This window comes from Motacilla alba, chromosome 15 (genome assembly GCF_015832195.1).
Source record: "Motacilla alba alba isolate MOTALB_02 chromosome 15, Motacilla_alba_V1.0_pri, whole genome shotgun sequence".
Lineage (NCBI taxonomy): Eukaryota > Metazoa > Chordata > Aves > Passeriformes > Motacillidae > Motacilla > Motacilla alba.
The window spans coordinates 8,113,003-8,128,089 of record NC_052030.1 but is presented as its reverse complement, the minus strand read 5'-3'; the positions used below and the strand labels follow the sequence as shown (position 1 = coordinate 8,128,089).

General features: G+C 43.0%; 1 protein-coding gene across 1 annotated transcript in view; it reads right to left on the bottom strand.

The window, feature by feature from the left end:
* Positions 1-15,087, bottom strand: part of GALNT9 (polypeptide N-acetylgalactosaminyltransferase 9) — a 128,778-nt gene that overhangs the window by 74,048 nt on the left and 39,643 nt on the right. The window contains exons 3-4 of the mRNA XM_038152293.1: positions 8,633-8,799; positions 6,728-6,902 (exon numbers count right to left, since the gene is read on the bottom strand). Coding sequence (XP_038008221.1) covers positions 6,728-6,902; positions 8,633-8,799 — 342 coding nt within the window. The remainder of the gene's footprint in view (positions 1-6,727; positions 6,903-8,632; positions 8,800-15,087) is intronic.

The window sequence follows — 15,087 nt, the reverse complement described above, 5'->3', positions numbered from 1 at the left end:
AGCCTCAGAGCTCCTCTATAATGCTGAGCTGAGCTGCACATTCATCAAATCCTTTGTCAACCTTCCTGCTCACTCTGGCTTTATGTAATTGCTTCAGATTTTAAAAAGAATTATGATTAAATCTTTCCAGGTAATTTCTAAATTTTTTTTTCTAATTTCAAGCAGCTACTTGTGTAGATTTACCCCTCCTCTTTATAGACACCAGAATTCTTTCCATTTTTTTTTCCACTTTGCCTTGTTTTTTCTGCTGTCCATCTGCAGAAGTCAGGTGCTTCTGGCAGCTCACAGGACTGAAAGGATAAGAGGGGAAAAGGTTGCTGAAGTCCAGGGATGCCCAACACACTGAGCTGATGAGCTGCAGTACGTGCTTGGAGGATTGCCTTTCCACATGGCCGCTGCTGGCAACGAGGCAGGATTCAGCCCTGCCTGGTCAGCTGCATAAGCCAGATGTGGATTTTGGGATCCATCTCCATTTTTTGTAGTGCAAAAATGTTAGGTTCCTAGTTTGCATCTGAGTCAAGGTACTTTATGGGCAAAGAGCAGCATGCATTAACAAGGGAGCAAGAGGGAAGGTTCTCCCAGGCATATTCATGGACATGATGGATTTCAGTAAACTAAATATAATCAAAAGATTCTGCTTTAAAGGCGGTGCTTCACATCATCCAAGTGGGGTTTTTTTCCCACTTAATAAAAACGAAGCAGACAATTTGGACTGGAATTTGAGTGACATATGAAGATCCTCTCCCTTCCATCCTCTCTAAAACAAAGTATTTGTCAGTGTCCTCCTCTCTCTCTGAATAGATTGTTGGTGAACAGATAAAACCAGAAGAGAAAGGACAATAAATTTAGTTCTCTTATAGACTCCACTAGGCTAAAGGGTATTTTCACTTCAATTTTATTCACTTTGATTTGTCCAAGTCAGTTGAGCACATCACTAAACAGCACATGCATTCAATGCTTTTGCCTACCAGTGGAAAGATTTCTTCATTAACAGCGGATTTTCCAAGGTGTTGAGCACCCATGATGACTTTATTTTGAGTTCCAGCAACACTGGTTCTGTGGGATTCAAAGAGTAAATGCTCCCAAAGTAAACACTAGAGGTAGGAAGAGAGTTGGAAGGCAGAATTTGAGCCAGGGTACAGAATAAGCCTGTAAGAAGATTGAGAGCAAAGGCAGGGGCCATACTGTGATCACACAGGCCTCTCTAATCCTATTGTAAGTCTATCTCTGAACATATATGCATTCTGTATTTAACACTGGCTTGATTCAGAGCAGCTCAAACCCCACGGGAAACCACAGCAAACAAAAACTCTGTGTTGTCTTACATCCTTATCAGATTGCTGGAGAATTCATGCCAAAGGGAAAGCCTGATTTGTCACAATGCTAAAAAGAACAGCTTCTTCCAGATAAAAAACAGATAAAAAGAAGTTAGTAATGAGCTCCTCGGTGCACATGATTATATAATTCACCTTTTTAAATATGTAAAAACACCTGCTGACTTCAAGCAGACTTTTAAAAAGGCACAATACCAGAATAAATGCACACAATCCAAGGGAATCCACATGCATGCCACAGGCCAGATCCTCTGCTGCCCAGCTCTGCCACTTCAATGGCCTTCCCAGCTTCAGGGATGCTTTGCTAACATGCAGCATCTGAGAAGCAGACCTTACCTTCCAGTTCTTAGTCAGAATGGCTGTGCGAGGCATTTGTCAATAAATTCCTCCCTGCAGCCCAAATGCCACTTTTTCTAAATCTGTTCAAAAGTAAATTCCTTCCTAAATGACAGGAATTACACTGGGAAATGTCTCTCCAATTCTGCCCTATCCCAGGTGGGTATATACCCTGATCTCTGGGTTCTTTTGAGATAAATATGCCTCTTTTTTTTTCTTCTCCACCATCACTATGCTACTTTTTACTCCAATAAAAATGAAGAACTAACATTAAAAAAAATCCAACCTTCTTTGTCCTGCTTTCACAAATCAGAATTTTCTCTTCTTGCAAGCAGTTAGAAAGAGTCCTTATAAGACATAAATGAAAGACAACATGGTCTCATCTGCTAGATTTTATGGCTCACTGGTTTTAACACCGTATTTTACTCTGGCTCTACCACTGTCAGGTACCATGAAGTATAAACTTAACAGAGAAATGTAAGAAAAAAGAAAGCTGTGTAAACTGAAAGCTTATTTTGCATGATTTTACACGCTACCCCACATTTCACTGACAATATACATTTATCAGATGCAGACAAGCAGATCTACTGACATACATAATTCTTCACTGAGGCCATCTACAGAATATTTAATGTGGGATGCCTTTCCTGTAAATAACTGTTCAGAAAACTAAAAAAGAAATAAATTTCAATCTCTCTTCCTCGGTCTCTGAGAGAACTTCCCCATCTGTCCTGCCTGACATCTCTATCAGCATTCCCATGTGCCCAGGGAAGTGTCAGACCCACAGTCCCCAGCTGGAACAGAGGGAATGCAGCACCAACGCCTGCTGGAGAGTTAAAGCTCAGATCTTTGGCTGCCAAACCTCAATGGCTCTTTTCTGCACCACTGAAAAGCAACGAGGATGCTTCAGTGAACATTCTAGGTTGTTGAGGTAGATGAATAGTCAAAGCTGCTTTTCTGGTACATCCTCTGTGTGTAGGCTGGCACCCTCCCATGGCTCCCAAAGGCCCACGTGGCTTCTCTTGCATGCTCCACTCAGATTATATTGGTTTTGCTATCTAAAACATGTATTCCATGAAGTTACCAGAGTGATCCCAAGGCTTTGGATGAGGAAGAACTCCCTTAAAAAACACGTGTCCTTCCCTTTTCATTTGGGTTTCCCAGGGCAGCCTCAGCCCAGGGATGCTCAGTGAACCATGCCCTGAGCATGAGTGATGTGCTGGAATGATCCAGAGGGGAGAGACTGCACAGGAGAAGGAGTGCAAAGGTAATCTCACCTTCACCACTTCTCTCATTTAGAAGGAAAGAGCCACCTGGACCTTGTCATGTCCCCAGAGAGCCACCAGAGCTTGAAAAGGAGGGACAGGGAGTTTACCTGCAGGTAGAGACTGGCTTCCAGTACACTGCATGAAAATGTTACCAGGGAGCTCTCAGGGGGACAAAGACCCTGTGGTTTTGCCCCAAGAAAGCACAACCACGTCTCTGCTACAGAGTACTTGGGATAATCAAAGTCAGCAGAAGATTAGGAGGAAATCAACTTCCCTTCTCCTTTACACACCTTTTTGAGAATCCATTGCTTATGGCCACCACAACAAACTGCATTACTCCTTACAGTATAAAGTGGCATCTGCAAAGTGCCATCCACAGGCCTAGGGATCTTGACCTTTAGCTCTTCTTAGTTTATTAAAACACCATTTTTGTATATTTTTAAAACACTGACAACTTCAGGGATAATCCATAAAGATGGGATGCGTGTGACAAAATCTGATGGATACTCAACTTATATTTCATGTTCTCTTTCTCATGTCAGGCTCTGTCTGGCTGGTATGTTGAAATCTTTTGATTAAATCCTCTTACTTCACTGCTTCCTTATTGAAACTCACCCTTTGTCTGGCAAAATTTTAATTACTACAGAACTGCATAACTCCATTCAGTGCCCTGATAATACCTCTGTGATAGGAGCAAAAGCAATTCCTAAGATAGAATGCAACTATAATACTCTATCATTATGTCTTCTTTTATGGCTCCTAGCACCCTCTTTATGGCTGCTAATATATTGTGGTTTCTGCCTTTCTCGTACTGATTTCTGCTCTCCTTCACTCAGTGTGTCCTTTTTCTCACCCAGAGAATTAACACCCTATCTCTGTAATCTCTTTCCTGCTCCCAGACATAATGCAGGGAAGGTCTCTTCTCCTTGTCATGTTATTCTTTCCCACCTCTCAAAGACAGGGGTTTATACAATGCTCTGCATGTTCTGCAACACAATCAGCATCCAGGACGTGCTGGTCTGCTCTCAGGGTGACTGGGGTGCCTTCAGGCATGCTGGGTGGACCTAACCCAAAAGTCAAAGCAGGAATGCTCTAATCTTCAGAGGACTGAAGGAAAATTGAACTAAACAAGTTTAGCTAGACCCTCAGAGAGGAAAGCACAGCAGCTTTTCCTCCCTCTTGGTTCTGCTGGGTTGCTGACTCCCACTGACATCAAGTAACCATTAAAACAGACCAGGTTCTACTCCAACAGGACAGGTAGAATTTTAGAAATTAAATGTACACGTACATTACCCTGTAATTTGAATTAAAAATGCCATTTGAGAATTAATAGCAATGGCCTCCCTTTCAGGCACTCCTCTCCACTTCCACTCTCACAGCAGCTGTGTTGGCTCACACTATCAAAAGCCTTAAGGGGAGCAGGTCAGTCGAAAATCACTGCTCTGAGATAACATATTTCTACACCTGAGAAGCCAAAAAGCAGCAATTAAGCACAGCAAAATAAATAATTCAATAGCTAATTTGACCTGCCAGGTTGCAGAGTATTTTTTTATATCCTACCAGATTGTAATTTAGTTTAGAAGAAGTGTCCCTGGAGACCAATGCTGTGAGAGCCCATAAAATGCTATAGTATGATATCAGGCAAAAAGCCACCTGTAAATGGGCCACTATTGTTTAAAGAAGTTTTTTTTTGTTGTCAGTCCTGCATATTTCATGAGACAGCGATGAAGTCCTTCTTTGATTCTTTATGAATTAATCTACCAACTGATTAGGCAGGTAAAGCAGCCATAGATTGGGAAACTAAATTGCACTGCAGGCACTTGACTTTTAGATGGAACACAAACCAAACAGAAAACTAAATGCTCTTTTCTGTGGTAAAGGAATTGGCTTCTTTTTAATTGCCTCACAAATAATCCATAGACAGCTTTTAGTGGGAGCAATCCATGTGGCCTCTGAATACATAAATAAGGAGTGAAAATGGGGGGAAATATTCATGCAAGGTGCAACTTAGTGGGAGAATAGAACAGCAGGGCTTTAACAAGAGACTCCCACCTGATTCCTGAGTTTGTAGGGCTGTGCAGTGGGGGCAGTGCTAACCTGGTGGGAAAAAATAGAGCAGTCCAGATGGAAGGACTTCAGTTCCTCCCAGTCAAAGGAGATGAGATGAAAATGGAGATGACAGGCAACCCCATGTGCTCAGGTGAACAGAACTAGAACTGGGAGATGTGGGGGGAGCAGGGTTTGAGATGGCTCTGAGCAGCCACAAAGGTTGGGTGGAACAAGAGGAGAAACACCAGCAGGGAACACTCTGAGCCCACAGGTGCAGCTCTGAAATGGGGACACAGGAGGCTCCTGGAGCAGGTTTCTGTCCCCATTGGTCACCAAGTGCCCCACAGCAGGGACAGAGCCTGGCTGAGACCTCAGAGCTCTGCTGAAGGAGGGTGCACCAGGCAGGGGGCAGAAAACACAAACCTTTTATCTTGGACATACACACTCATTTACTGAGCACTCCAGGTTCTTGCTATGCTGATCTCAACCCTTTCTGACATTAATGCAAAGCAGTACAGTAAAAAACCAAACCCTGACAAACTCCCAAGCAACCACAAAGCCCTTTCCTGCTCACTGACACCATTGCTGAGCTTCCCTGGGTACAGTACATCAGTCAGACCTCAGTGTCCTTCTAAAAAGATAACAAAATTCTCCTCAAGCCCCATCAAACTGCAGCTTGGGCAGTATAAGTACTGGGGACAGCACCCAGAGCAGGCTCTCCCCAGTCCCTGATCCTGTCCCACAGCTGATATTACCCTAGATGAATGTTTGAAAAAATTTGAAAGATCTACTTGCTTTAAAAGCAAATGAATCAATTAAACCAGCTCATAAGCTTCTAGAAAATTACTACAGCTGCTATTACAGTCTAACATAGTCCTAAGGAAAAAAAATGGGATGAACATAAAGCAGGTGCACTACAAGACTTATTTTATTGCATCTCCCATTTTATAAAGATATTCATGAACATATAAAAATAAACACTCTACTCCTTTGCAATTAAGTTTCTCTCTAGTTGTAAGTACAGCTATTTTTAGTTTTAATTTGAGGATATCTCCCAGAATTGCAGAGCATAATCATTTCCACCATAACTCTGCATCATCATTATCAAATACCAGCCTATCTTTGGAAAATGCATGTTTTACATGCTGAAGGTCCCAGAAGTCCTTCTGCAGCTGATGGTACAGATCAGCTCCTACAGTCCCACCTTCCAGTAATGCCAAATATTGGCCACCAAGTGGTGCTACAAAGGTTTATTCCAAATGCAGTTCTGGCCCATTAAACCAAAAGGGGACGAGGAAAGTCATGCTAATTTCAAGCCCTATTAAAATTGCAGGCAATAATTTAATGTTTCCCTCAATTGTAAATGCAAGGAAATTTATGAGGAAATCAGATTGGTATTCAAGTTTCTAAGAAGAAATGACAGAAAATGACAAGGAGGTAAAAGAAACACTTGAAATCCTTCCAGCCCAGAGCCTCCTTAATGGTGTCTCCCCATCTGACTGCTTTGGGATTTCACACCCATTGTGGTTCCAATTACTTCTCTCTCCACAGAGCCGTGCTAGACCAGGCACAACAGCTTTTTTATGGGTCTTGCAGCCATTGCAGGAGCCTGTCAGCAATGTTGCAATAATCAGGAGCACAATTCAGGAGTGCTTGCTGAGGTGATCCCTGCAGCTGAGCACAGCCCTCCCTCAGCCCTGTCCCAGTGCCACTGTCCCTCGGGGCACAGCCAGCACTCACCAGCCAATGTTGAACTCCACGTGGGCATCAAAGAACCCCACCACAGGAGAGGTTGCTGCTTTCCAGCCCTGGATCCTGGCTCGGATCAGCCCCTCCCGTTTGTTGTTGCGCACGATCTTCACCAGGCCTGGGTACCTCTTGTGGACGTACTGGTCCAGGTTAAACTTCAGCTCAACTGCAGGACAAAATCAAACCCCACGCAAACGTTTAGAATGAGAAAGGCCCTGCAATGTTGTGTTTTATTCTGCAACAGAAAGGGAGAGAAAGCCTTAAATATTCCCAAACACTTGGTGAGTCTCAGAGGTACCAACCCAGTACGGCAGCTGAGGCATGAAGCAGTTCCAGCCCAGAGAAATTCCCCACATGCCAGAGACTTGCCCAGCTTTAATATGGCCTGATGGATTTAAGTACAGTGTTGAAGAGGTACTTTGTCTATGTACTTATAAAAAATTACTATTCTGATTCTCTGATGATTTGCATTAGGTCACAGCTGGCCTCTGGAAGAGCAATTCTGACCATAAGCAAGTGTAACATGCCAGACTGGTGATTTTTTTTTTTCTGATTTATGCTGTTCAGTAGGAGTTAGAAAAATAACCTCAATGGATTTTGGGTCAAGAAGTAATTCAGATCACAATTAATTTCCCTAATTTTCAGGGTTTCCCCTTAAATATAATTAAGATTCCTCAATACCAGGCTTCTTTCCTTTTTAACTAAATGGATATTGAAGATCTCAAATAGACTTCTCTTTTGTTCATTTTCAGGCATTCAATCATAGATGGAGCAGAACTCATTCACCCTTTTTCAGCTTTCATTTCAAGAGGCTTATAAACAGGCAAATTACCAAAATGGTCTTTCTTTTTTTTTTTTTTTTTTTAATCAATGTAGTTTGGTAATTCATTTACTCTGCAACTTATTCATAAAGTGGCTTTTGCCTAAATATCTTTATCAGAAAAACTAGTGGAAGCTTCCAGGACATTAGCAGCCTCATTCTCCTGATCTATATTAGACAGTAGGATCATTATCATTAGAATCAAAGACTTGATAAATCTCCAGTTATTTAGAAGAGTGGCAGAGAAAAGCCATATAAGAGTTCACTGAGAAATGATGAGTTCAATTCTCCCCAGGATTGCCTTGACTCAAACATTTTGCAGTCTGACATAATTACTCCACAGGTTACACTGCCATAACTGAAATCTGAATTGCATAAATATTTTCTTAAATCTATAGGTTTAGGAAGTTATTTTCATTTGAGTTCTCTCTTCTCTCAGCTCTCCCTACTCTTCGGGGATCTCAAAGAGTAAGACCAACTTAAAACTGAAAGAACTTGAAGCTGTTGATCTGAGGAGGAAATGCTAAATTTTAGGCTTATTGGAAATAAATATGATTTTAGAAGATGAATCAGTTCTAGAAGTGTGTTGTACAAATTTAAACACGACAACACTAGTCCCTTGTATCCTGAGAATCTTCCAACATGATTGTATTGAGAAACATGCTGATAATAACACCCTATATGCTCACCAATATTTGTATTTTGGATTAAATCATGAAGAAACGATGTGCTGCCATATAAAAGAGTAGCAACTATCTTTAAGGAGAATCTGTAGCCTCACTTTCCTTTGGCAGCAGAATTTAAACTTTTATTCTATTGATGATGATATTCCTCTGGATTTGGAGAAAAGTGCCCTATTAAGATTGCCTACATAAATGCCATTCATTCTGTAAGGATTTCAATGAAATCAACAGGGTTTATCCACATAGTGTTTATTTGTTATACAAATAGGCAATATTTACTCACAGCTTTGTTCAAATACCTCAATCAACCCTCTCATGAACAAACACATTTACATTTCACACCCAGAAATCACACGGGGCACAGTGCTTAGAGGCAAAGTGACAAGAGCTCACCATTGTCACTGTTGTCATCCACCAGGATGATCTCCTTGAGCAGGTGGGATGGGGTGTGGTTCACCACGCTGTGCACCGAGCGCAGGATGACCGAGAGAGCCTCGTTCACAAAGATGAACACCACAGAGATCTGGGGCAGGTCCTCTGGGTAGGTCATCTGCTTGCACCTGGAGACAAAGACACAATTAAAACCCAAACAGCCACTGGCAGGCAAAACAGACTGAAGAGCATCCTCCTCTCCTTGCTCTCCATCCATGTCGGGATTCGCAGACTTTGTCTTTTCTTGATGCTTCAGTTTTAACTTTTATATTTTTCAGATTCTGTGTTGCTTTAGTGTGTAATTCTGAGTTTTATATTAGGGGAGGGTGATCTCTCTTCGCAGAGTAGGGAGACAAAACAATTCCTTCCCTAGCTGGGGACCAAGGACAAATGATCCAAATCTCAGGCCCCAGAGTAGAAACAACGTGGACTGAAGAGAGAAAAAAAAAGAAGGATGGGACTGCACGGGCTAAAGCTGGAATTGGACAATTAACTACAAGATGCAAATGGAGCAGAACTTGGAAAAGTGAGAGACCCCATGACCGGGTGTCCATTTTGTGACCATTTTGGTTCACCTTGGGTGCAGCCCTGGCTGGGCTCTTGTGCTGCCCAAGGTGGATCCATGGAGGCCTTTTAATAAATCCCTGCTTCATTCTTTAGCTCTGTCTAGTCTCTCTTCTAGGTCAGCCTTCACAAGGCCTCATTTTAACCCAAGGAAAGATGTGGTAAAGGCTCAAAAGAATCAGCCTGGTTAGGAGCAGCCCTCTCCACCAGCCCAGCATAAGGCACAGGGTGTGTGCTCACACACAGACTTGGAGCAGCTCTCGTTCCCCGTGAGGTTAAAAGCATCTCTTGAAGACCAAAGGCCTATCAATGACTCTGCTCAAAAACAGCCTGGAGAAGGCCTACAATGGCACACCCTGGCTGTGCTCCATGGGGAACCTCCAGCAGCTCTGCTGCTAACTCACAGCTGCAGCAGAACTTTAAAACCAGCATTGGCTCAAGCAAATTTTGCATTTGCCCAAAGAGAGAGCACTTGCCACCCTTCCTGACAGTGCAGTTTGTGCAGCAAGAACAATCACGTGGTGGTTGTTGTACAGGCCTGCCCTTGCTGAATTATCTGCAAACAGGTCTGCTCCCTCTGAGATATTGCCTTGCTAGGCTGCTACATCCTCATTCACAATTTGCTTTCGTGCTGCTCACTGAGACATATATTTTACCACAGACCATTTTGAGAAGAAAAACTGAGGCCTGGAGAAGTTCCACAGCACAGAGCAGAGCTCCTGCTTCCCAAGTCCTCAGCCCATGCCCCTCTGTAACACCACACTGCCTTATTTCAGTGGGATTCTCTCCCATTAGCAAAGAGGCTAACTTTAAAAACTAGCTACCTGTTCTCACAGTCAAAAAGCCATTCAGAATTACCATAGCAATTGCTGAACTTGCTCTCTAAAATACTGCTAATGATATCACAGAAAATGACTTCTCCTGCTCTTATCAAACTTTCTGACCTCTATGCTCATTACTTTGGCATAACAATCACTTTTTTCCCCACTATCAGCAGTCATGGGGATAGGGCAGGTGACAAATGCTTGACTGCTGAGTAACCTCTGGAAGTCAGTCATGAATTCTAGTAAAGTGTAATTATTCATAATTCCTGATCCCAGCACTATTTGCTCAGAGACCTGAGCACTCATCATTGATTCCAGTGCCACCATAGCTACTTACTGGCAGCTTGCTGGTGGCCTGTGCCACACAGAGGACCACTGTGTAAAACTTCTGGCTAAGCAGCATTCTTACGCAGCCTAAAAATAAGCCTGGAACAAGGAGAGAGGTTTTCAGGAGGCATGAATGTTCTGACACAGCCCTCTTTTTTGAATTTCTTTTTTGAATTTCTTTTTTGAATGCAATTTTCCTCTTGAGCAGACTGACTTATCAGAAGTGCGTCAGGAATACTGCAGTAACAGGAAAGAGCTATCAGCTAAAAACATGGACCTCGCAAGATTTCCTGTGATGAGGGACATCTTTTACCTGACAGCAATTTTCTCTAGGGTCCCACACATCTCAAATTGCACCTCAGGAAATCAGACCAGTCCCCAGGGAGTGGGGGCACTGCTGGTGCAGGTGAGGCAGAGGAGGGAGCCCACCCCAGGCCATCCCTCCTCGTGAGGTCCTGCAGCAGCACTCAGAGCTGGCAGGGAAGGAGGGAGGGAAGGAAAGTGTGAAATCCATCTGTGATGCCTCAGGTTTAGCTTTTATATTTTTCAGATTCTGCACTGTTTTAGTGTGTAATTCTGAGCTTTATATTAGGGGATGGTGAGCTCTCTTCACAGAGTAGGGAGACAAAACAATTCTTTCCCTAGCTGGGGACCAAGGACAAATGATCCAAATCTCAGGCCCAAGAGCACAAACGATGTGAACTGAAGAGAGACAAAAAAGAAGGATGGGACTGCATGGGCTAAAGCTGTAATTGGACAATTAACTACAATATGCAAATGGAGCAGAACTTGGAAAAGTGAGAGACCTTGTGACCAGGTGTCCATTTTGTGACCATTTTGGTTCACCTTGGGTGCAACCCTGGCTGGGCTCTTGTGCTGCCCAAGGTGGATCCATGGAGGCCTTTTAATAAATCCCTGCTTTATTCTTTAGCTCTGTCCAGCCTCTGTTCTAGGTCAGCCTTCACAAGGCATCATCTGGAGACAAAACAAGAGGTTGTGGCACAGGAGAAGGAATTACACCAAGAATGAGAGGCCGCTCAAAGCTGCACTTACTACAGAAGGGACAAGCAGTTAAAGGAAAGGTGGGATCACCACAAATAGAGAGGTTCAAAATAGAGAGGCATGTGTGGAAGGACCAAAGTTGCCTAGGAACAGACAGGGAACCACTGAAATATTACAAAATCTCAGAGAATTAGGAATTTTGCTGAACATTGCTGAGGAAAAAGTATTTATTTTATTGGCAAGTGAAATGAAACACCCAGCCACATGTTCCTGGTCAGACTAAAAGGGTAACTACAAGTGGGAGTAATTTCAGTGCTTTTCTGCCATCCTCCCACTTTATTCAGAGGGAAAAAAAAGAAAGGAAAAAAAATCTAATTCTAGCTTTAAAACCAGCACCTAAACCATAACATCCTAAATTTTGATTTATTTGTTCTTCATCACATTAAATCAATGCATTATTGTCCCAAGTGTGGCTCCATGACCTTGCTGGTTCACAAGACTTTTCATGCCTTAGTTCTCAGTGATTACTTACACTGTAGGGCATCAGGGACTGCTTTAGATAAAAAGCTGGTTTGAATTTCTTATTCCACCTTGATGAAGTCATCCCTATCACTTCTCACTGCAACCTTTTATCTGTTAGTTCTTCCCTTTTTTTCCTATTAGCAGGACATAGTTGAAAAACTGCTTTTTGACTGCATTTGGAAAGAGCATTCCAAACAATATATATCTATGAATATCTTTGGTAGTGCCACTGCAACAGGAACACCTAGATGGGAAAAGCAAACCTCAGAATTTAGCAGTAGTTTAAAAGCTGTCATAAATTTATTTATTGCAGTGAGGATGAAGAACAGCAAAAGCAGCTGTCCAGCTGAGCACTTTCCAAGCACAGCAGTGATTTAAGGGTTTATTTCCTGCAGACTTCAAGTCAACCTTGAACTCCCAACTCCTTAGGTCACTTCACAAAATGAGATTGATGTGCTGAGGTAGTCAGGAGAAATTACTGGTCCACTACCAAACACTTCTGATGATGTTTGAGAGCATGAGCAATCCCTGTTAAGGTGTCTTTCCTTGAAAATCAGTGGGTGCTTTAAGTGCTTTGCTGGATTGTCGCCCGAGTTCTTCCCAAAGTGTTCTCTAATTAGACACCAGCCACAGCAATTTACAGTTAATACTTCCTTCCTTCCTTCCAAGAAACTCTAACCAGAGCTTGACACTCCTAGCCAAACAGTGACATTAGCAAGCCTCACACTGCCAAAGCACACCCATGGCTGTCACCTCAGCCACCTTTGCTCAGCCAGAGGCTGGCAAGTGCACTGCAGTGGGTCAGCCAGTGGTGCCTGTAAGCAAGGGACACAAAGAGTGACAAGAGTCCTCCTTGCAGCAGCCCTGGACGGGCCCTGGAGGAGGCAGCAGGGGACAGTTCATTACAGAGGGAAAGGGGAGGCTGTAACAAGCCTGTTGACTTCCAACGAGCCAAAGGGCACCCTTGCAGAAAAGGGCTGGAGCAGCAGCCTAGACACAGAGGAAATTATCAGGCAAGAAACCTGTGAGCTAATGATGGAGCAGCTTAGCACAACACTAGCCACTTTTATTATTTCTTTTGAGAAGAAAATTACCAGAATGGGAAGAAATCAAACTGTACAAAATGCACTAGGCAAGGCACACCTTTATAGTCCTTCAGCCTTACTGCCAACAGAACCGTGGTAAGAAATTTGGAAATCATCCCTTTTTCAGCCCTGATGCTGAGCAGTGCCTGAGTGTTTAAAGCTCCCAGTGCTCTGCCAGGGAAGGGAGCTCGATCCCACCACAGTCTCCACTTCTCTGCACCAGGTCTGAGCACACTGTGAACTGCGTGAAGAAGAACAATTTCAGCAATTGACAGCTGAAACCTGGCCTGGTTAACATCCAACACTTCTGAGTTGGGGAAGAATTGAGTGTACATTTGACCTCTGGGGTAGCTAAGGATGGTGTGAGCTGGGCAGGCATAGCTTACATTCAGTATTCCTGTGATTTTAAATCAGCATTCAGAACTGTCAGCAGGTCCCACAGAGCACAGCCAGCAGAGGAGCCCAGGTCTCCAGGGCACACAGGTACCTGGGCAGGGACACGCTGCTGGATGTCTGCAGGACTAGGGATTCCAGCAGAGGCTGACAATGCCATGGCTAATCACTTCCATGGGCCAGCTGAGGACAGATTAGACTTGATATGTGAAACAGCTCTGCAGGCTCCTTTCATACAGCATGCCAAGCATCAAACCTGGGGCATCCTGCTGTTGTCTTGGGAAAGGTCTTTGAGTGCTCTCATTCTGTATTTGCTACTGCAGAGCTTGGCTGGCAACCCAGAGGTATTTCCTTTCAGATCATTTTTCTCTATTCTAGAGATGATTTTCACTCATTCATTCCCTTACATTGAACTGGCTCCTTAAATTAACATTTCCCAGCCAGCCTCCTGAGCCCAACTGTGAGAACTGTCTAGCAGGCACAAGAAAACGGGCAAAGCTCTTTGGTTGGTAGATCAGAAACTTGGGGAAAAAATATCATGTACTAACATAAAAAGGTCATAGATCAGAAACTGGGACATGAGAAAACAAAAGGTACTCAGCTGCACATGAACCTGCTCATGGCAACCTTGTAAGCTTGGAGGCATTAAAGGGAAGGAAATTTTCTTCTGTCTGAAGCGTCATCCTCTGATAGATGTATTTACTCTATTTGTATCTGATCCAAGAGAAACACGTGAAGTCCTCTATCTATCAGGCTGCTCTTACAGTCCATTTGGGGTGCACTATTTTTCATGAAGGACTGTCACTGCAGCCATGCAGGTAATTCAGTGCATTACCCAAAAAAAAAAAAAAAAAAAAGAAACATCTTCCCTGCTCTATTTCCCCTGCCCTTTTTTCCTGTCTGCAAACTTGCTAAACTCCAAAAATGAGTTTTGCTCGCAGACCTTAATATACTGAGTTTGGAAATGGATTAAGCAATGCATTTAGAGATTTCTGACAGCTTTACCCTTCAGGAAGAAATGCAAACAAAATTAAAGCTGCTTCATGAATCTTTAAAGTGTTTAATACAAGATATGTTTTTCCAATGAACTACTGGAACGGAGATGACTGAAGGTTTCTCTCCTTCACAAACTTGATGAAATTGCTGGGCTTGAAGAAACATCTGCAGTTCTGGCAAAAAAAAACCCCACCAAAAAAACAACAAAACCCTACCCCTACATGATCTGTTCCTTGAAAGCTTCAGAATGATCTGTGTTCATGTTTTATAGCCACAGCAGGAGAACAAGTTGGAACAGCTCCTTATTTGGTACACGATCAATGAAAGGACAAAGATAAATATTTTAAAAGATTATTGAACTCTTTCTCTTTAATGCTAACAAATACTACTTTTAATCACTAGGTCAATATGTATTTTGAGCCCTGTTAAACCAAAGGCTCAGACTAATCTTACCTACGTGGTTACTTTTTAGCACCTAAATGCTGCTGTGACTCCTATAGGCACAGACGATTTACCACAGCTAAATCACTAAATTTAGTGTCTAGCTCAGTGCCTGATTTCTTTCTCCAGAAACCCACTGAGACTTTACAGCTAGTGCTGGATGTAATAGTAACTTTTGAGCTGCAGAAATAAACTAACATTACCTTCCTCTTCCACATTGGCACGACAGAGGAGACGTGACAAGCTGCAAACGTCTCGTTCC